The 21,629-nt window shown below is 47.0% G+C and overlaps 1 protein-coding gene across 1 annotated transcript; it reads left to right on the top strand.

Moving 5' to 3' along the window:
- Nucleotides 1-8,695: 8,695 nt before the first annotated feature.
- LOC123101991 (receptor protein-tyrosine kinase CEPR1) lies at nt 8,696-12,205 on the top strand. Its single transcript, XM_044523240.1, has one exon. The coding sequence runs from the start codon at nt 8,807-8,809 to the stop codon at nt 11,807-11,809; it is 3,003 nt and encodes a 1,000-aa protein (XP_044379175.1). The 5' UTR covers nt 8,696-8,806; the 3' UTR covers nt 11,810-12,205.
- The last annotated feature ends 9,424 nt before the right edge of the window (nt 12,206-21,629 follow it).

The raw sequence follows: 21,629 nt of genomic DNA, 5'->3' as shown, positions 1-21,629 counted from the left end.
AACAAATGTTCCATATCTAAATATTTTCATGGTATTTATGAAATATGTTCAAAGTATGTTGAAACATTGTTCATCGTGTAGTCAAAAAATATTCAATGTGCATTTGACAAATGTTCAATGTGTACCAAAACATGTTTGACCTGTATATGAAATATGTTCAATGTGTATTTGAAAAAAGTTTGCATGCATTTGAAAAATGAAGCAACACAAAAATTGAATATATAAAGAAGATAGGAATAAAAAATGAAATGAAAACAAAAAAACCCCGATAAATATACATAGAAATAAAAGAAGAAGAAAAATCACAGGAAAGCTTCTAAAACAGATCTGAACCAATCGATAAAAGCTTCCTAAAACCGTTTCATAAAGCTACAATATTGGGCCGTCTCGTTAGTGGAGTGCCCGAGGTGAGATGAGGGCAGGTCTCACGTAAGCAACACATAGCCTCGCGATCCCCGACCACCCTGGAGAGTTTTATCTAATCACAAGTGCTCCTTTTTTATTGATCATCTATGTGTTGTGTATTCACCACTTTTCCGTGATACACATAGGGAGAGGACACTTCCTCATCCACTTTGGATTCCCCCCAATGGACCCAACACCATAACATTTTTTCCTATTCATGTTTTGTAACTTAAAGAAAAAATTGTTTGAATTCTTATAGGCGTCGTCGTTTTGCTGTACATTTTTTTATGTTGTTCATTGATTGTGCATGTTTCTGCCACAAAATAGTCATGAAAATTGCATAAATAATAGATTAGCCAAATGGTACAATGGGGCAAAAGTATGGTAAGGTGCACAAACATGGTTATCAGAACCCAGCCAATGGCAACCACAACCTAAGAAAGCTTTAATGTTGAGAAAATCGCCAAAGACAATGAATAGAGTACCTCCTCAGGTTAGGAACTCTAGAGTGAATGGTTTATGGAATTAGCCGCGAGCAATGGCTTCAGAAAGAGAAGAAGTGAGCAAATGTCATTTACCCTGCATGCACGAGCAAATTATAGTTTTTGACAAGAACTGCAAACAAAATAGGCTTCGCTAGTTTAAAATGAAGAGATCATGTAACATATACTGTGATGATGATTGTCACTTTATTCGGTGAACCAAATGCCAATAATAACCTATACCTAAAGAGAAAGAGATTGGCGCGCACATGGCTCTTATGTTGTGTTTGTTCTAATTGATGACTATTTAATAATAGTGCATTAGTACCTAAAACTTTTATATATAATCCAAGCAAATTTAGAGAATGTTGACTAATTGACCCTGAGCAAAATTACCATATCTTGGCAGCAAGATTCCTCCCAAAAGTTCCGCATGCTTTCCTGCTTTGCTAGAAAACTAAATGTCAGGATTAATTTGTGAGCACACACTCACATAATATGCATATGCATGCACGCACTGACGCACACATTGTTAAGTGTGAGTGAACAACACATCATTCGTCAGGCCAATACTTGCTTAGTTGCTGCTACTTCATCCTCAATTTGTGTGATTGAGATAGACATACAGATTGTTTATAAGAAGAAAAGGTCATTCTTTACATTTGTCAGCTCCTTCTCCTCCCAAGGTGTTGGCAGTGGCTGGGATGGTCACCAAGCAATTCGGATGGTTATGTCCCCCCCTGGAGATTGCAGCAAGTGCAAGTAGTGCTGTGAAGCCTATGGAGCATTAGCAGTACAGTCGTCTCCATTAATCTTGATCCAAAATGGTAGCTGCATTATATGTTCTTCTGGGTTATCATCATTAGTTAACCACTGGTAACACGAAAATGTGAAACACGACGGGCTCAGTTGGGCCCGGGCTCACGTCACGATGGGGCTCGCTGGGCTACGCCGTCTTGTCTTCTTGGGCTCTTTACCGTTGAGATTTGCCGAGCTCTTACGCAGTCACTCAAGCTGGACTGTATTGGAGCCAGGGGTCAACTCTCAAGGCAGGTCAGGGAAATATACGCACAAGGATGAGAGCTTGAGAATAATAATTAATCTCTTGTTAAACTAACAACGCCCTTAACTACTTTGCCAATAGATTAGATAGATAGACACATCTGCCACTATATACCTAGATTAATTAGAGAAGAATTAGATGCTCAATCCAGCTGCGGCTAGGCAAGGTAGGCACTGCCTACTCACAGTACAGCTCCATATATTTCATTGTTCCAAAAAGGAGAAGTGCTTCATTCTCCATCCACTATAAGCTAATGTGCTATATGACGGTGTTGTTCACCTGACCTGTTAATGGCCGCGTAATCATTCCTCTCTTTTCGAATTCTCACCACCGATGAATTTGTGGGAGCGTTTTTTACATTCTAATAATCTGTGTAAAAGTTTTACCATATACCTAACTCTTCCATTAATTTATCCGCATTATGCTGTTTCCTTTTCACAGTAGGATTGATTGCTGTGTTCTATTTATCTGCATTATGCTGTTTCCTTTTCGCAGTAGGATTGATTGCTGTGTTCTAGCACTGTCCAGCACCAGAAATTACTGCTCAAGAAAAAACTACAGAAAAGCACTTCTCATTACCAATCAAACAGCTCGGGCAATTAGCCCCGCGACACGTGCATAATCTTTTCTTAATCCGATCCCCCGATGAGCCAATTATCAATTAGCTAGTAGTTTGAGAAAAGAGTGGGCCCTTCCCTCTTCCTCCATATGTGGCGATTCGTCCTGAAACTTTTCCAAATCAGATGATCATCATCAGCTGATGTGTGCTGCTGGACCTAATGCCTTGCACCAATCAAAGAACACATGGATGTACCATGTTCGTGCAGTGTGTGCAGACCAAGGATTTATTTTTATCTTTTGGCATGTCAAGGTCTTTCCTTTTGCACTTTTCCGGCCACCATGCTAAGTTTTAACTAATCACTAGTGCTCCCTTTTGAGTGAGCATCTTTGTGTTGGGTATGTATTCACCACCTTGCCAGGGAGAAGACACCTCCTTATCCACTATGGATTCCTCCCGATGGACCCACCACCATAAAAAGATTTGTTCTTATGCGCCTTTAGCAAATTGCAGAAAATTTTGTTTGGCTTATACACGTGTCGCTATTTGCCCCTCGTGTTTGCCTTATTATATAGAGTACTAATGGAAACGTCTTTACTATGTAGAGAACATCTTTAGCAAGATTTGTAGTAACATAACTTGCATTTAAGTATATGTAGTTAGGATTTCATAGTGCAAGATATATATGGCACATTGGATTATCAATTACGCAAATGTACCACACACATGATCCATGCTATGCTTTCATATATAGCAGCATGTACATCATATCGGATTCATTGCGTCTAGAAGTAGGTAGTATAGAGCCGACACTTCATATTTTGTAGGAACGTGCAGAAATAAAATTCAATTCGTGAGTGTGTTGATCATTTATAGATGATATATCTGAATTTTTGATGTCATATTAGATATAAATACAAAGAGTGGCACTCCAACGAACCGGGGATTTTAAGTTCTGGTAGATTTTTATATTTAATTAGGTCAATACATGCAATTAAAATTTGTCCGCCAGCTACATTGGTTTTACCTGATATTACATTGAATTAGTAAGCAAATAAACTTTGGAACAAAAACTAAATGTTTGGTAAGTTCCCTGAAATACTTTCTCCTAAAGAAAGGGGATGATCATGACTTGTATCCGTGTGCCTACCTTGGCAAAGTGGTCTTTTTGATAAGGTAGTGTTTCCACTATTTCAATTTTTTTTGACTTGCACAGTATCTGGTATGCAACTTTGGTCATTACTTTTGTATGCTTCTTTAAATGATTATAAGAATACGAGATGTTTACAAAACAATATGACAAAACTAATCATACCAATTCCACCACCTTGCCTATGAGAGGACACCTCCTTATCCACTAGGTATTCCTCGGAGTGGAGCCATTGCACCAAAAAGATTTGTTCTTGTTCACCTTTTGAAAATTATAGAAAATTGTTTATGGCTTCTACACATGTCGTTATTTCTTCCTCCCAGTCATTTTTTATATTGTATTTTGGCCACCCATGATATTGTTGTGATTACTGAACATTGTTGAGCTTATTGTGTAAACTATTGAGAGAGAAAAGGCATGAAAATAGAAAATATATAGTTAGCCAAAAATAGGTTAAAGATGGCTAGACAAACATGAACATCGTAGCACATGGCAATAGCAAATGCAGCCAAATAAAACTCACGTTAAAACCTAGAGCAGCTTCTCACAAACCAACTATGATGTATAAGAGCAAGTACTTTACTGAATAACTGCTGAGAAAAAAAAACTAAAAAAAATGACAACTAAGAGAAACTGCCATGCACGCGGGCCTCACAATTTTCACAAGAGTTGATAACAAAACATGTGTAGTTAGAAATGAGCAGATGGACTGAAAATGAGGGTTGTCACTTTTATTCGGTGTTATCCGAATGCCAATATCCTTACTATGTAACAAGAGCATATTGTAGCACACATGTTTTTATGTCTACATTTGTTCTAGTGACATTTTAATACCAGTACAGAATATGTGCCAACGTCCTGAAATGCTCCATCACTAATGGCGAAGCGCCGAAATCAACTTTCACAAAACCCAAACAAATACAGAGAATGTTGACTAATTATCTGACTGTAGGGGGGAATTCCCATATCTTCCAGCAGCAAGATTTCCCCCAAAAGTTGTGCATGCTTTTAGGCTTTACCTCTCCATTTGCATTTGATGAATAAAATATGGCAAATTAAAGTGGACGATTAATTTATTTAAATTATTTTCGAGCAAGTACATATACATGCACTCACTCAACAGGGAAAAGGTGCAGATTGGCATATGCATGCACACATTGTTAATAATTAAAAGTTAGTGAACCACGCGTACGTCACTTCTTCCAATACTGCTTGCATAGTTGCTACTGCTTTCTGATCAATATATTTGTCAGCTCCTTCTCCTAAAGTGTTGGCAGTGACTGGGATGGGCACCAAACAAATGGGATGCTTTTGTTCCCCATGGAGATTGCAGCCAGTGCAGTAGAGCCGTGGAGACTATAGTCTATACTCTATGGAGCATTAGCAGATCAACAGTCGCTAATGAGTATAGAGTCTGAATATTGTTTGGGAGGAGGGGGGGGGGGGGCGATTCTAGCGAAGATCTGATTTAATTGTTTTTTTTTTGTGAATACGTCCTGTGTATCATTGCATTGATAGTAGAAGAAAGGGTGAAGCAGTTACAGACAGATTATCACAAGCACGAACGCGGGAGTCGACGTGAGTGACAATAGCAAAAACACATGGAAAGGGGATGTGCAACCCCATCTAGCTAACACTAGGCCGCGTTGATTAGGGTTCCTAGCCCCTTGGCTCCGGCAAGAGAACAGGCTCGAGCTTCTTCCTTGATGTTATTATTTAGAAGCGACACCAAAGGCCTATCACCGTTGAATACGCAGCTATTGCGGTGATTCCAAATTAGCCAGGCAGTCAGGATGATGATGATGGCCAGGCCTCGATGAAGAGTAGTTGGCGCGTCACGGAAGGATGAGGAGAACTAGTCCCGAAACTTGCACCCTTGGTTCGACAGGCTGGTGGTGGCGCGGCACCAAGCGAGGACTTCGTACCATACCTGAACGGATCAGAAGGAGCAGTCGTCTAGAAGGTGTTGCATAGTTTCAGGCTCTTGGCCGCACTATATGCTTTCGTAGATTTCCATTATGCTTTATGGAACGTACCAAGGGTTGAGAATAATTGGTCTATTTGAAATGTTTGCACAACAACCACTGTGTTCTTATCGTTGTATCCTGATGACCCACAAGTATAGGGTATTTCAACAGTCTTCGAGGGAAGTATTTCAACCCAAATTTATTGATTCGACACAAGGAGAGGCAAACAATATCTATAAGTCTTAATAGTTGAATTGTCAATTCAACCACACCTGAAGAGATAACTTGCGGGCGGAAATTTACTAGTAGCACAGTAATATGATAATAATAGCGATAAGTAATAGTAGCAGAAATGGTAACATGATTGTACTGTAACAACATAATGCAATAATAGAATTGTAACGGAAATAACAACACTAGAAAGTGTAGGCATGGAGCAGGTGATTGGTTTTGTTTAGATGAGATTCAATATGCAACGGTCATAACCTATAGTGACAACAAACTAGCTCCAATTCATCAATCATATGTAGACATAGATTCTATATATAGTTGTACGTGCTTGTGATAAGAACTTGCACAACATCTTTTGTCCTCCCCTCCCATGGAAGTGGGGTCCTAATGGAAACTAAGGGTAATTAAGACGCTCCTTTGAATAGAGAACTAGAACAAAGCATTAACACATTGTGACACATGTAATTCTCAAATAACGTCATCCCCGTTGATATCTTAATTATTGTCACTTTGGAGTCCAAACAGGTGCATACAACAGCTATGATTAAGAACACAATTATAGTCATGAAAACATAACAGAGTTCAGATCTGAAACCATGACAGTGAAAAGCATTAAGCATAGCAAATAGCAACAACATTTTCGGAACATAGTGGAGAGTAGGCATCAAGCCCTTACAAATCTGACATCGATTACATAAGAAATCTCATCCAACTCTCATGTACCTCCATGTGCCTACAGGGAAATTACTCACACATGAATGGAAGCATCATAGAATTGTTGATGATGGCGCCGAATTCCTCTTTCCGGAGCAAGAAATAGACTCCAGATCAGATCTCTAGAGGAAGAACAAGAGGTGGCGACGTCTCCGTATTACGAAAACCATTCGTGATTTTTCCGGTATATATGAGATTTTATGGCGGTGGAGTCGTCGTAAGGCGGTATCAGGTAGGCCCCCACGCCCCCACGGCGCGCCACCTGGTCGTGTGACGGGCAGGTGACTCCCCTCCGGTCCATTTTCGCTCCATAACTCCTTAAATATTCTGAAATAAATCTTCAAAAGTCCCTGTCTGATTCCAAGCAAAGTAACACCAAGTTACGCCCTTTTGCTGAAAACAAAGTTAGTCCAGGTTAGTTTCATTCAAATCATGCAACTTAGAGACCAAAACAAGAGCAAAACATTGGAGACGTATCATATCCTCAAAGTCCGCCTCGACTTATTTCTTGGATTTGACAAGGAGGGAGAAGAAAACTACACCCCCGTCAAATGTTTTAGATGAGTGTAAGTCGCCTCAATTTTGATTCCATGCAAGTCGATTTTGTGACGAACAAACATGCAGAAGAATCAAAATAAACTTGCACCAAAAAAATTCTCGTTAGATATTTTTATACGAGAACTCGACCATTTGCAACCATAACAGAAATTGGCCCAATACCTGGCGCATAGGATTTTTTTAAAAATAAATGAAAAAATATAATTATTTTTTCTAAGGAAGAATGAATTAGTGGCACTGATATTACCATTTAAGAAAAAATAAAACAAAATAATAATAAGTGCACACAATTTGCACATAAATCATGTTTTTCTATAATATGCAAGAATAAGCATATAATAGTGGAATGTTTGCAAAAAACATAAATAAGGAAATAAAAATAAATCTAAAACAATATAAAAATAGTATTTTTAGGAAGAACGAATTAGCGGTATTGATATTACCCTTTAAGAAGAAGAAAAATAATCACAAATGCATACAACCTTGCGCTGAAATTGCACCTTTTGTAATATGCTAAAAATAAGCATATAAGTGTGTCATTTTTACACTCTATATATAATTTACACACCTATTGTATAGTACTTGAGTGTATACATTTACTCTCGCCCAACATCCCAAAAATACCATATAGAAAAAAGAAAAACTAACTACAAAAAAGGAATAAAAAATAGCAAATACACAAAAAAAAGAGAAAAATAGGCAGGCTGTATCGGGCTTCAAGCTCGAGAAAAAAATCGATTGACCCCAAGACATGGGCAAATAAAAAATTTAGCCCAAGAAGCCATGAAACAACACAAGGTGAAAAAGAAACACGAATCTTGACAAAAGAATCAACAGTCAGAAAATCGACTTACCCAAATTTTTAAGAAACAACTTATATATAGCTGAAGTGGAAGAAGACAGGGTAATTTGGAGCACATTAAAGTTGGGTGGCAAGTTGAATGGGCCAAAGTGGACTTCTACCTTGCACCACCACTTGATGAACAGATGTCACAGTCCAGGTCCTCCCTTGTTTGACTGACACAGCTGCATTCCACTGCACTGAGAAAAGAAGAAGCTGGAGAGGAGAAGAAGCATGGGCATCGAGAGTGGACAATCTGCATACGGAGGCATCTGCACCTATTTTTTAAAAAATTACTTTTTACGCGTTTTGTAATGTTTAAAAATTCTAAAAAAAATTATGCATACATGTTGGCAAAGGTATGTCCATGGCACAACGTTTTGTGTAAAAAATATTTTTGTTTTGTCTCAATAAAAAACAAATTTTACTGCTTTTAAATAGTGTTTCAGGACACAAAATTTTGTCTTTTTTGCACAAGCTAAAAAAAGTTGTTTTTTCTATGAAACTTTCTGCACACACATAAAATATGAAGATGTCCGCGCGCACCTTTTTTAAAAAAAATTAACATTATAAAATATGTTTTTTAAAATGGGTTCATATGTATCCGGATTTATTCATGCACATCTCCTTGGCATCTCCCTTTATATCATCATCCACATGACATCGCCGTCACCGATTTCTTTGGCAGATTCTCGCTCCACTTATATACACGCTCTCCCTCCATTTCTCAATTCTCACCACCACACGCATTTCCCAACCAATTTTGTTGCTCCGACAGCAACATCAAGCACTGGGTAGTGGCTAGCTAGCTAGGCGCGTACGTGCTGGACACAGCCATGGTGACCACGCTTTGCTCGGTGGCCTTGCTGCTCGTCGTCGTCGCTCTCCTGTCGGCGACAGGCGATGGTGTGGCGGCATTGGACGCCCAGGCCGCGTACCTGTCCCGGCTGAAGCAGGAGCTCGCCGGCCCGGCCATGGCGCGCTGGGACTTCTCGTCGGCCACGCCGGTCGACTACTGCCGGTTCCAGGGCGTGGTTTGTGGCGGCAGCAACGTCACGGGCATCGACCTCACGTCGTGGCGGCTCACCGGCAGGCTCCCGCCCGGCATCTGCGCCGCGCTGCCGGCGCTCCGGGACCTCCTGCTCGCCTACAACGAAATCCGCGGCGGCTTCCCGGCGGGCCTCCTCAACTGCTCCTCCCTCGAGACGCTCAACCTCAGCTTCGCCAGCGTGTCGGGCGCGCTGCCGGACCTGTCCCCGATGCGGGCGCTGCGGGCGCTCGACCTCTCCGACAACCTCTTCTCCGGCGCGTTCCCGGCGACGTCCATCGCCAACATGACCTCGCTGGAGGTGATCAACTTCAACGAGAACCCCGGCTTCGACGTCTGGCGCCCGCCGGAGGCGCTCACGCGGCTGCGGCGCCTCCGCGTGCTCATCCTGTCCACCACGTCCATGCGCGGCGGCGTGCCGGCGTGGCTCGGCAACATGACGTCCCTCACCTTCCTGGAGCTCAGCGGCAACTCCCTCACCGGCCGCATCCCGGCGTCGCTCGGCCGCCTCGCCAACCTCGAGTTCCTCGAGCTCTACTACAACGACCTGGAGGGCGCCATCCCCGACGAGCTCGGCAACCTCACGCGCCTCGCCGACGTCGACTTATCCGAGAACCACCTCGACGGCGCCATACCGGACTCGCTCTGCGCGCTGCCGCGCCTCCGCGTGCTGCAGCTCTACACCAACTTCCTCGCCGGGCCCATCCCGGCCGTGCTGGGCAACTCCACGCAGCTCGAGATCCTCTCCGTGTACAAGAACCAGCTCACCGGCGAGCTCCCCGCCGACCTCGGCCGCTACTCCGACTTCAACGTGCTGGAGGTCTCCGAGAACCAGCTCACGGGCCCGCTGCCGCCGTACGCCTGCGCCAACGGTAAGCTCCAGTACATCCTTGTCCTCAGCAACCTGCTCACCGGCACCATCCCGGCGGCCTACGCCGACTGCCTGCCGCTCCTCCGGTTCCGCGTGAGCAGCAACCACCTGGAGGGCGACGTGCCGCCGGGCATCTTCGCGCTGCCGCATGCCTCCATCGTGGACCTCTCCTACAACCATTTCACCGGCTCGGTGCCCCCGTCCATCGCCGGCGCCAAGAACCTCACCTCGCTGTTCGCGTCCGCCAACCGGCTGTCCGGCATGCTCCCGCCGGAGATCGCCGACGTCTGGGGCCTCGTGAAGATCGACCTGAGCAACAACCTCATCGCCGGCCCGATCCCGGCGGCGATGGGGAGGCTGGTCCGGCTGAACCAGCTGTCCCTGCAGGGCAACCGCCTGAACGGCCCCATCCCGGAGACGCTCGCCGACCTGAGGAGCCTCAACGTGCTGAACCTGTCGGAGAACGCGCTGTCGGGGCAGATACCGGAGGCGCTGTGCGCGCTGCTGCCCAACTCGCTGGACTTCGCCGGCAACAACCTGTCGGGGCCGGTGCCGCCGGCGATGATCAAGGAAGGGCTGCTGGAGAGCGTGGCCGGCAACCCGGGGCTGTGCGTGGCGTTCCGGCTCAACCTGAGCGACACGGCGCTGCCGCTGTGCCAGAAGGGCGGGGAGAAGCGGGGATTCGCCGGGAGCTCGTGGATCGTCGGGGTGTGCTGCGTGGTGTGCGTGGTGGCAATGCTGGCGCTGGCGCGCCGGTGGGTGACGCGGCGGCGGGAGTTGAAGGACGGCGAGCAAGACGGGACGTCGTCGCCGGGGTCCAGGGGCGGCGGGCTGTCGTCGTACGACGTGACGAGCTTCCACAAGCTAAACTTCGACCAGCACGAGATCGTGGAGGCGCTGATCGACAAGAACATCGTCGGGCACGGCGGCTCCGGCACGGTGTACAAGATCGAGCTGAGCAGCGGCGAGCTGGTGGCGGTGAAGAAGCTCTGGGTGTCCTCCTCCAAGACCAAGCAGCAGCGGCAGAAGCAGCATCAGCATCGCGGCCATGGGCATGGGCATGGGTATGGGCACGGCCGAGGCTACGGCGGCGGCGAGGAGGACGACAGCCGCGAGCTGCGGACGGAGGTGGAGACGCTGGGCAGCATCCGGCACAAGAACATCGTGAAGCTATACTGCTGCTACTCGGGCGCCGACTGCAACCTGCTGGTGTACGAGTACATGCCCAACGGCAACCTGTGGGACGCGCTGCACGGCGGCGCCGGCGGTGGGTGGGGCGGCTTCGGGTTCCTCGACTGGCCGACGCGCCGCCGCGTGGCCATCGGCGTGGCCCAGGGCCTGGCGTACCTCCACCACGACCTCCTGTTCACCATCGTCCACCGCGACGTCAAGTCGTCCAACATCCTGCTCGACGCCGACTTCGAGCCCAAGGTGGCCGACTTCGGCATCGCCAAGGTGCTCCAGGCCACCCGCGGCGGCGGCGTCGGCGGCGACACCTCGTCCACCACCACCATCGCCGGCACGTACGGGTACCTGGCCCCGGAGTACGCCTACTCGTCCAAGGCGACGACCAAGTGCGACGTGTACAGCTTCGGGGTGGTGCTCATGGAGCTGGCCACGGGGAAGAAGCCGATCGAGCCGGAGTTCGGGGAGACGAGGGACATCGTGCAGTGGGTGACCGGCAAGGTGGCGGCCGCGGCGGAGGCGGAGGCGCTGGACAAGCGCCTCGCGTGGAGCCCCTTCAAGGACGAGATGGTGCAGGCGCTGCGCGTGGCCGTCCGGTGCACCTGCAGCATCCCCGGCCTCCGCCCCACCATGGCCGACGTCGTCCAGATGCTCGCCGAGTCCGGCCCGCCCCCCGGCAGCCGCTCCGCCAAAGACTACCCCGGCCAGAAACCCAAACCAGCTGAGGCCAAGTGAGCCGTGCAACTCAAGTGATCAATTAAGAGATCTCATCAATTAACCACCGAGTAACTAGTAGTATAACTAAGAGTGAATCAAGCGATCATCACTGATCCAATTAAGTTATTATTAGGGTAACTACAATTATAATAGCACTACTAGTATTACTGATTAAGAAGATGATTAGAACTAGTGGTGCAACTAAGTTTTTATAGAGAGATACGAAAGGTAATTTTGAGGATGGATTGATGCAATTTAAGTTGGAAAGATTGTTGGATCTTGCACTAGATTGAGTGGTATGTGTATATATAGATGTGGTGTTGCTAAATCTCAGTCCACTGTCGACTGATACTTAAAGTCTCAGTCGATAGTCGATGCCATATTCAATTGTAAGTGTGCGAATTTTCCTTTTTAGTTTTTTTTGTTTGCTTTTCTACATGTTATGTTACTCGATTGAGGTTTGGTTGGTTTGGTTGTCTCACTCCACTGAAATCTAGCTACACTCAGATAGATAAACACAGCAAGTCAGCTCCATTGCAATTTTATAGCTAGCTAGCTTAAATTTATTCACACACACACACACACACACACACACACACACACACACACACACACAAAGCTAGCTTTTATTTAGGTGTCCTTTTCCTCATGGATCGCTGAGATATACTATACTGTGCAAGGCTGCTTGGTGTTTAAGCAGAATCTGATACCTCAGTGAGTGGATGGATGGACCTGTATAAATCTATCACCATTCAACAGCAACCATGCATATGCTATATGTATCGTATACATATAAATGGATGGATGCAACAAAAAGTACTAGTGCATTCAGACTTTTAATTGTTCCTTTCTTTTTGGATCCATGGTCACCTTTTGTTCTTCTTTTTTCTTGTGCCATTTTTGTTTTGCTGAGAGTGATGCCATGATGGAATGGATAGGTAGGGAACAAATTGAGAAGAGGTGGTTTGTTGCATTTTTCACTTAAATCCTCATTTATCCATGCAAATGAACAAAGAAAACCTCATTCGGAGGCATTCTCGTTGGCACCAAAGAGGAGGGCCGAGAGGCGCCGGGGGGGGGGGGGGGGCACATTTGGTCGCTACTCTTGTGGAGAAATGGATCTAGTTGTGTCTCCGTTTTGCGCATGGTCTTTGAAGGCGTCCTCTCGATGAGTGGATGACGGCACTTCGTGTTTTGGTTCTCCTGATGCTTCTTTGATAGGCAAAGTTTTCATCCTCTGTTCCCTAAGGATCTAGTGAGGTTTACGTCTTCCCGAATCAGGGGCGGTCTCCCAACCTCGTTACCTTCTTCTCGGGGCAGCTATCTGTTTCTCAGATCACAGCCATGATTCATCGGCGCCACCCCAAACATTGCATCAATAAAGTTTCTCTAGTGTTGATTTGGAGCTCCAGCACGGCATTGAGCTTTTGCCAACAAGTGCAGAAGGAAGGCGACATCAAATTTCTCATGAAGACGTGTGATTAATTTTTTTAACGAAGGGCCCGTTGGCTTAAATATATGTGGCCTTTGGTATTTTGCAAAAATAAATAATTAATCATTTGTATTGCTTGGTAACAGATATATTTGTAGACGCAAGCCAGCTAAAATTGCATGTCCATAAACCTGTTTGTTTCTCTTCTTTCTTAAAAAATGGAAGTCTTTTATCACAATTGTAACACCCTGGTGTAATGATGCTATAGTAATCCCTGAGATCAAGCTAATCTTTTTGCTGTAACAGTGTTTGGTCATTTTGATCAATATTCCATTTCAAATTTCAGTTGAATTCAATTTGAATTTATGTGTGAAATTCAAAAATGCTCACACATGAAACTAAAATGTTCAGCATGTGGAACATAGGTAATATTGGTGGTGAACTAACATTTTTTGCAAAATGCCTAAGTGGCCTAAAATAGCTAAAACAGAAAAGCTTTAAAAAGAAAAAGAAAAAGGGAAAGCAAGGAGAAAAAAGAAGTAGAGGAAGCCCCTGCTTCCTTGGGCCTTGGGCCATCCGGACCAGCCGGCCCATCCTAGGCGGCCCACCTCCCCCGGTCGCTCTCTTCCTCCCATGTTCAGCCGACCGGGGCTCCTCCCGCGCGTCCCCGCCAAACCGCCTTGCCGTCGACAATGAGGGAGGCGATAAGGCCCCGCGCCACCCCGCCTCCACGATCCCCGCCTCCACTCACCCCCACCCCCTGGCGTCCTCGTCCGTTCTCCCCTGCCCCCACTTGCCCCACGCGCCTCGCCTCTCTCTTTTCCCCACCTTGCCCGAGAGCTCGCCGCCGTTCTCCGTCGACCACGCGGCCACCGTCCACGCCGCGCCTCGCCAACGCGTTCCCGAGCACCTCCGTCGTCGACTACGTCCTCTATAGCAAGCCGTTGGGGACGAGAGCCACTACATCGTCGTCCCGTCTTCTTCTTCTTCCTCAGGCACCGCCGCCATCATCTTCGATTCCGGCTACCTCGCACCGTCCCTGAGCTCGCTGCCACTCCCTACGGCTCCACTGTGAGCTCCCCCTCCTCTCCCCGCTCCCCATGTCCCTCTGCCTAGCCGTAGCCGCTCCATCGCGTTGCTGCTCCGCCGCCCGCCATGGCCGCCGTCCGCGCGACATGCGTGCTCCCGCACCCCCCCTCCCGTGCGAGCCACTGGCGCCCTCCAGGGCGCGCACAGCATCGAGCTGCAGCCCCAACCGCTCCCCTAAGTCGTTCCCGACCCGATTTGAACGGGGCCCGAGCGCCACCGCCGCTCCCCGTAATTGCTCCGGCCAGCTCCACCCCCTAGCGTCGCCAGTTACCACCATTGGGCGCGGCCTCGACCCGGCGTTCGAAAGAGCACACCCGTGCCTCCGTTCGTGCCCCCTGTCGCTGACTCCGTCGACGCCCGAACTCCAGCGTCCGCTCAGCCGCTCGCCACCGCCGTCTTTGGCCGTTTCGGGCCTAGCCCCTCCCCCCACAATTCGACGCGCAAGCGTGCGCCCGTTCGAACGCAAGTAGCCGCGCGTGAAACGACCCCTTGTGGCGATTTTCCGAACGACACGCGCCACCGCGGATTTGGTCGCCGGAGCTCTCTCCGGCGCCGACACCGACGTGTATCGATGGGCCCCACCCCTGGGTCACTGACCAGTGGGTCCTGGGGGCCCCGTTGACTAGGTTGACTCAGTCAACGTGCTGACTGGGCAGCCCCAGACACTGACATGTGGGCCCCACTTGTTTAAAATGTTTTACAAATAAATAAATCTGTTAATTAGTTTTAATCATTAGTTAGTCACTGACACCAGGGGCCCACCCCTCTAATTAGCATGTTAGATTAGTTTAATCCACTGTTAAGCTAACAGAGGCTGGCATGTGGGTCCCACTGGACCCACAGGTCAGGTTTGACCTGGTCAGTAAGTCTGTTGAATGCTGACGTCATCAGCACGTCATGCTGACGTCATATTTTCTTTTCTGTTAATTTAATTAATTCCAGAAAATACAATAGGACTTTGAAAATTCATAGAAAATAAACCGTAACTCCGATGAAAATGTTTTCTATATGAAAGTTGCTTAGAAAAATCCCACGAATCCGAATGCGCGGTCCATTCACCTGTCACATGCCCCTAGCATGCTGAACATGGAACCGTCCCCTCTCTTCCATCTGTCCAGAATTGGTCTAACGTCGGGAATTCATCCTCGGATGTTTATCCCCTCCGTCTGCAACGTGTAGTACTACGTTAGGACAACCCTAGCTCTGCCTATCGTCATGTAATGCTTAGTGATGCATCTGTTTGCTATGTATTTACTGTTTCTTCCCCCTCTTCTCTCCGATAGACCCCGAGATCGATGCCGCCCCTGTGATCGACTACGTCGACGACACTTCTTCTTTTTCAGCAGAGCTTCCAGGCAAGCAAACCCTCCTTGAGCATTCCGATATCGCCCATTTCTTTACCTCTCATGCTTGCATTAGAACTGCTACTGCTTTCTGTATGATCTACTTTGATGCATAGCATGTTTTTGTTACCTGCTTTCATACCTTACCTTCTTATCCTAAACTGCTTAGTATAGGCTGGTTAGAGATCCATCAGTGACCCCACCTTGTCCCAGTTGCCTTGCTTTATGTTCGATGACTCGATCAACGTGATCGACGTCCAGGCCCCGACACCACACATCACCCCCCTAGTTGTACGACTCTGTAGAGTTACCATCGAGTGCCGAGGGAGGAACCTCTTACATCACTCCCGATGAGATCTCTGTAGTGTAGCTATACGGTCGAGGTCATCGAGGGTGATTTCCTCCTTAACCTATTCCGTTACGGCTCTTTCGTGCAACCCCTCGAGTGTGAACCTCGAGGGTGGATCCTCTTACGTTCACCTTGATGATAACATCGAGTGGAATTCACCGGGGGTGATTCCTCGTTTTTCCCCTTGGTGTTAGACACACAATTACTATGGTTACTATGACTTTACACTGAACCATGTCAATAAAGACGGGTCGGCCCTGAGGGGTACCCGCGCCAGCCTAATAGAAAGTGATGTGGAGTCGGGTTGACGTGGAAGGTGCCCGCGAGATACTTACGAGGCGTGGCCGGGCATTCTTAGCCCTTGCCGCAAGTACTCGAGACGGGGCGACGAGGTCACATCTTTCGTGAGTCTCTGCTCGTGACCGCACTGCCAACGCACTAACGGTTTTGATATTTGATCCGAGGGGCCTCTGTGTTGATAGCACTAACCATCACGTGGGCATTGTATGTGCGTTCTGCATCGTATGCATCAGTCAAAGCTTAATAGACGTCATGCGATTGAGCGGCGCACGCCGGGTTGGACTGGTAAGCACCTGCTTTTTTAAGGAGGTAGCTAGGTCTACTCACCGGCCGCCCAAGCAACGTGCAGGAGTTCCCGGGGCGATGGCCCAAGACCCCTGGGGGCATAGGTTTAGTCTGACATGCTTGACCTCTCTATTAAGCCTAGGTCGGGTTGCGGCGTATTGTTTGCCCGAGGCCGGGCATGGCCTAGGAAAGTGTGTCCGTCCGGAGTTAATCGAGCGTGGTGGGTAAGTTGGTGCATCCCTGTAGGGAAGAAAACTTCTATCGATAGCCTGTCCTATGGTAACGGGCACTTGGAGTTGTATCCCGATTGATACAACTAGAACTAGATACTTGAGATGAGAAATGGATAGTATGGCTCTAGGATTGCTTTCTCGTAGGGAGTCGAGAAAGGATCTATGGCCGAGGTTGATAACTCTACTACTTTACTTTATGCTACTGTTATCTCTTCTGATGCTACAAGATGCTTGGAGCTGCTTGAAGATGCTAGTCTTCGATAGGCTAGGCTTTCCCCTTTCTCTTCTGGCATTCTGCAGTTTAGCCCACAAATACAACCCATTCATTTGATACAGATGCATACTTAGTGTAGATCTGATGTAAGTCTTGCGAGTACTTTGGATGAGTACTCACGGTTGCTTTGCTACCTCTTTTCCCCCATACCCGATTGTTGCGACCAGATGACGGATCCCAGGAGCCATATGACACCACTAATGACTACTACTACCCCGAGTGTGCATACTACAACGTGATGGCCGCTGATGACTTGGAGTAGTTAGGAGGCTCCCAGGCAGGAGGCCTTGCTTGTTCGATCGTTGTTGCTTTTGTGCTAGCCTTCTTAAGGTAGACTTGTTTAACTTATGTCTATACTCAGATATTGCTGCTTCCGCTAACTCGTTTGTTTTCAAGCTTATGTATTCGAGCCCTCGAGGCCCCTGGCTTGTTATATAAAGCTTGTATTATTTTAATTTGTGTCTAGAGTTGTGTTGTGATATCTTCCCGTGAGTCCTTGATCTTGATCGTACACATTTGCGTGTATGATTAGTGTACGATTGAATCGAGGGCGTCACAAGTTGGTATCAGAGCCGACTACCTGTATGTAGCCTCCTTTCCAACTCCTTGGCCGAGGTTGAGTCTAGTCACTGAAAAACTTATACTAACATTGGTTGTGTGTCTTATGGGCCCACGTCGCCATTGGGTGGTATTAGGATCTTTTATACGTCGTCTATACTCTGGGACATTGATCTCTCTTCCATTTGGGTTAGACGAATTTACTAACTCTAACATTAGGATCCCGTGACCACATTCACTCCAAAGTTGGATAAGCCATAGTTATTCCTTAGAATAGTATTCTGAATAGTACACACACTGTCGTGTTGACTATGAAGTGGTATCCAACGTACCTCTTTCATTATGCATGTTTCATCATGAATGATCCTTGTTTTTGCAAATGCTCCATGTTGAACTACCCCTTGTTACATGTTAGCAGGATGGTTAGACCCGCTGGTCGTGGCTGTGGTGCCAACAATCCACCACCGCCCGAATTCTTTGCTGGAATGATGCAACAATTTGAGCTGAACCGCTAGTTCATGGAAGGAATGATGGCTCAGTTTCCTCGTCCGAACATGAATCAACAGCCAACCCTAGTAACTCTATAGGACTTCATGCGTCTCAACCCAACTATTTACTGCAGCTCAACTCAACCCCTTGATGCTGATGACTGGCTCCGCGACATCACGTATGAAATGGAGTCTGCTAGTGTGGCCCCTGCTAGTTATGTCACCTTTGCATCTTTCTTTCTGAACGGTGCCACTGCTCAATGGTGGGACAACCACAGGCGTACCCTGCCTACTGAAACGGTCATCACTTGGACGGATTTCCAGGCTACTTTCCGTGCCCGCTTCATTCCTCAAGGAATCATGGACAAGAAGAAGCGAGATTTCCGCAACCTCGCCCAAGGCAACAAGACTGTAAATGCTTATCAGCGGGAATTTCTGGACTTGTCACGTTATGTTGAAGAAGACATTTCAACTGATGCTCGTAAGCAAGAGAAGTTTCGTGATGGACTTCACCCTGATATCAAGCTAGCACTGCTCATTCATGACTTTCCCGACTTTGCCACTTTGGTGAACAAGGCTATTTAGGTTGAGACTGGTCTTCAGGAACACCAGGGATCCCTTAGGCGTAGCTGTGACGCTAGCTCATCTTGGAGCCCGTGAGCACAGAAGCGTTGGATATGGATTCCCCACAATATGTATCGTCCAGCTGCACCTGCACCAAGACAGTTCTATGCTGCACCTCATCTGCCTCCTCCACCGCAGAGGCAACCTCTTCGAGCTGGACCACCCCAAGCTCCTGCTACCAATCCCAATGATGGTTTGTGCTTCAGATGTGGCCATCCAGGTCACCTTGCCAAAGAGTGCAATCAGAAAAGGAACCAGTTGGCTTTGCCCTCAACTGGCCTTAACAATTTGCCCCATAACAACAATGCCAGACCTTATGGTCGTGGTCAGGCTAATCATGTTGATCTGAACGAAGCTCAAGACCAGCCCGCCACTGTGATGGGTACTCGTAAATTTAGTACCGGCTTCTATTTTATTCGATTCAGGAGCATCACATTCATTCATGTCAATTTTTTTTGCATATGCACACGACATTCGATGCGAGCCCATGAACACTCCGATGGTATGCACCCCTGCGGGTCAGTGTCGAACTACCATGATTGGTCGGGATGTCCCCGTTGAAATTGAAAGGTTGGAATTTCATGTTTCTCCCATTATTCTGGAGTCTTCCAACATTGACCTCATTCGAGGAATGGAATGGTTGAAAGCACATACCGCCTCTATCGTTTGTGCCACCAAAGTTGTTCATCTCCTACATCCTTCCGATGAGATAGTAAGCTACCATGCTTAGATTGTTCAAAACGCTGAAGCACGACTTTATGCTTTGAATGCGTTGAGCGCAGCACCTCTTGAGAGAATTGAAAAGATGCCAGTTGTTCGCGACTTCCTAGATGTATTTACAGAAGAACTTCCAGGAATACCCCCTGCCCGGGCTGTCGAGTTCGTCATCGACTTGAAACCATGCAACGTTCCTATCGCCAAACGACCCTACAAGATGCCGCCTCATGAACTCCTTGAACTCAAGGAGGAAATCGACAAATCCCTTCGCAGTGGATTCATTCGTCCAAGTTCCTCGGCTTGGGGAGCACCTTCTCTCTTTGTGAAGAAGAAGGATGGAAAGAATCATTTGGTCCAAGACTATCGTCCTATGAACCGATTCAGAACAAATATCCCCTTCCTCGGATCAATGATCTGTATGATCAACTGGCTGGTGCATCGATATTCTCTAAACTCGACTTGAGGTTGGGTTACCACCAGATCCGTGTTCGTGAAGAGGATATTCTAAAGACCGCTTTCGTCACTCGTTATGGTTCTTACGAGTACACTGTCATGTCTTTTGGCTTGACCAATGCTCCAACCACATTCTCCCGTCTGATGAACTACATATTCATGGATTACCTCGACAAGTTCGTCGTGGTCTATATGGATGATATCCTGGTATATTTGAAGAACAAAGAAGGACATGCTGAACATCTTCGACTTGTTCTAGAGAAGCTTCGAGAGCATCAACTTTATGCCAAGTATTCCAAGTGCGAATTATGGCTTCCCGAAGTAACCTACCTTGGGCATGTCATCTCCAAGGATGGTATTTGCCATCAACCCAGAGCAAGTGCAGGCTATTCTTGACTGGACCCCTCCGAAGACTGTCAAGCAAGTCAGAAGCTTTCTCGGACTTGCCAACTATTATCGCCTCTTTGTCGAGAACTTCTCCAAGATCGCCAAGCCACTGACTAATCTGCTACACAAAGGCGTCAAGTTCGATTGGACAGGCAAATGTCAGGAAAGTTTCCAGGCACTCAAAGACAAGCTGACATCTGCCCCAGTGCTTGCTCCCCCTGATTCTCGCAAGGACTTCGTCATCTATTGTGACGCTTCACGTCAAGGATTAGGCTGTGTCCTAATGCAAGAGCATAGAGTGATTGCTTATGCCTCTCGTCAAGTGCGTCCTCACGAAGAGAACTACCCAGTTCATGACCTTGAGCTTGCTGCGGTTATCTATGCACTGAAGCTATGGCGACAGTACCTTCTCGGTAATCGTTGCGAGATCTTCACTGATCATCAGAGTCTGAAGTATTTGTTTACTCAGCCAGATATAACCCTCCGTCAGCAGCGATGGATGGAAGCTATTGCTGACTACAACTACGGTATATCCTATACCCCTGGTAAGGCTAATGTAATGGCTGATGCCCTGAGCCACAAGTCTTATTGCAACAATAACATGGTCTTCAAAGCTCAACCCCACCTTTATGAAGAACTTTGCAAGCTGAACCTTCAACTAGTTCCACAGGGTTCTCTGAATAACCTTGTCCTGGAACCAACTCTTCTCAAAGCATTAAAGTCTGCTCAAGCCAAAGATGCTCATGTTGATCTGATGAAAAAGGATCTTGCCTTAGAGAAATCCAGAGATTTTTTACTTGGTGAATATGGAACCTTATACTCCAGAGATCGCATTGTGGTACCCCGATTCGAGCTTATGACACAGAAGGTGATGAAAGAAGTGCATGACACCCCTCTCTCTATTCATCCGGGAAGTACCAAGATGTACTTGGACATTCGTCAGAAGTATTGGTGGTCTAAGATGAAGCAAGACATTGCTCGATATATTGAAGAATGTGATGTTTGTCGTCACGTCAAAGAAGAACATCAGAAACCGGCTGGACTTCTACAAGCACTTCCGATTCCTGAATGGAAGTGGGATAAGATTCAGATGGACTTTGTCACTGGCCTTCCCAAGTCACAGAAAGGTAACGATGCATTCCTTGTCGTCATCGACCAATTCTTGAAGGTTGCTCACTTTCTGCCAGTCAAGGAGACTATCACTGCTAGTCAATTAGCAAACTTGTATATCTCCCGAATTGTGTCACTCCATGGCATTCCGAAGGAGATCAGTTCAGACCATGGCAGTATATTCACTTCAAAGTTC

Source organism: Triticum aestivum, chromosome 5A (genome assembly GCF_018294505.1).
Source record: "Triticum aestivum cultivar Chinese Spring chromosome 5A, IWGSC CS RefSeq v2.1, whole genome shotgun sequence".
NCBI lineage: Eukaryota > Viridiplantae > Streptophyta > Magnoliopsida > Poales > Poaceae > Triticum > Triticum aestivum.
The sequence above is the reverse complement of the archived record's forward strand: the minus strand, read 5'-3'. Positions and strand labels throughout refer to the sequence as shown.

Excerpts from the sequence above, each read along its gene's own strand:
- LOC123101991 (XM_044523240.1), top strand. The coding sequence starts at position 8,807 with ATGGTGACCACGCTTTGCTCGGTGGCCTTGCTGCTCGTCGTCGTCGCT.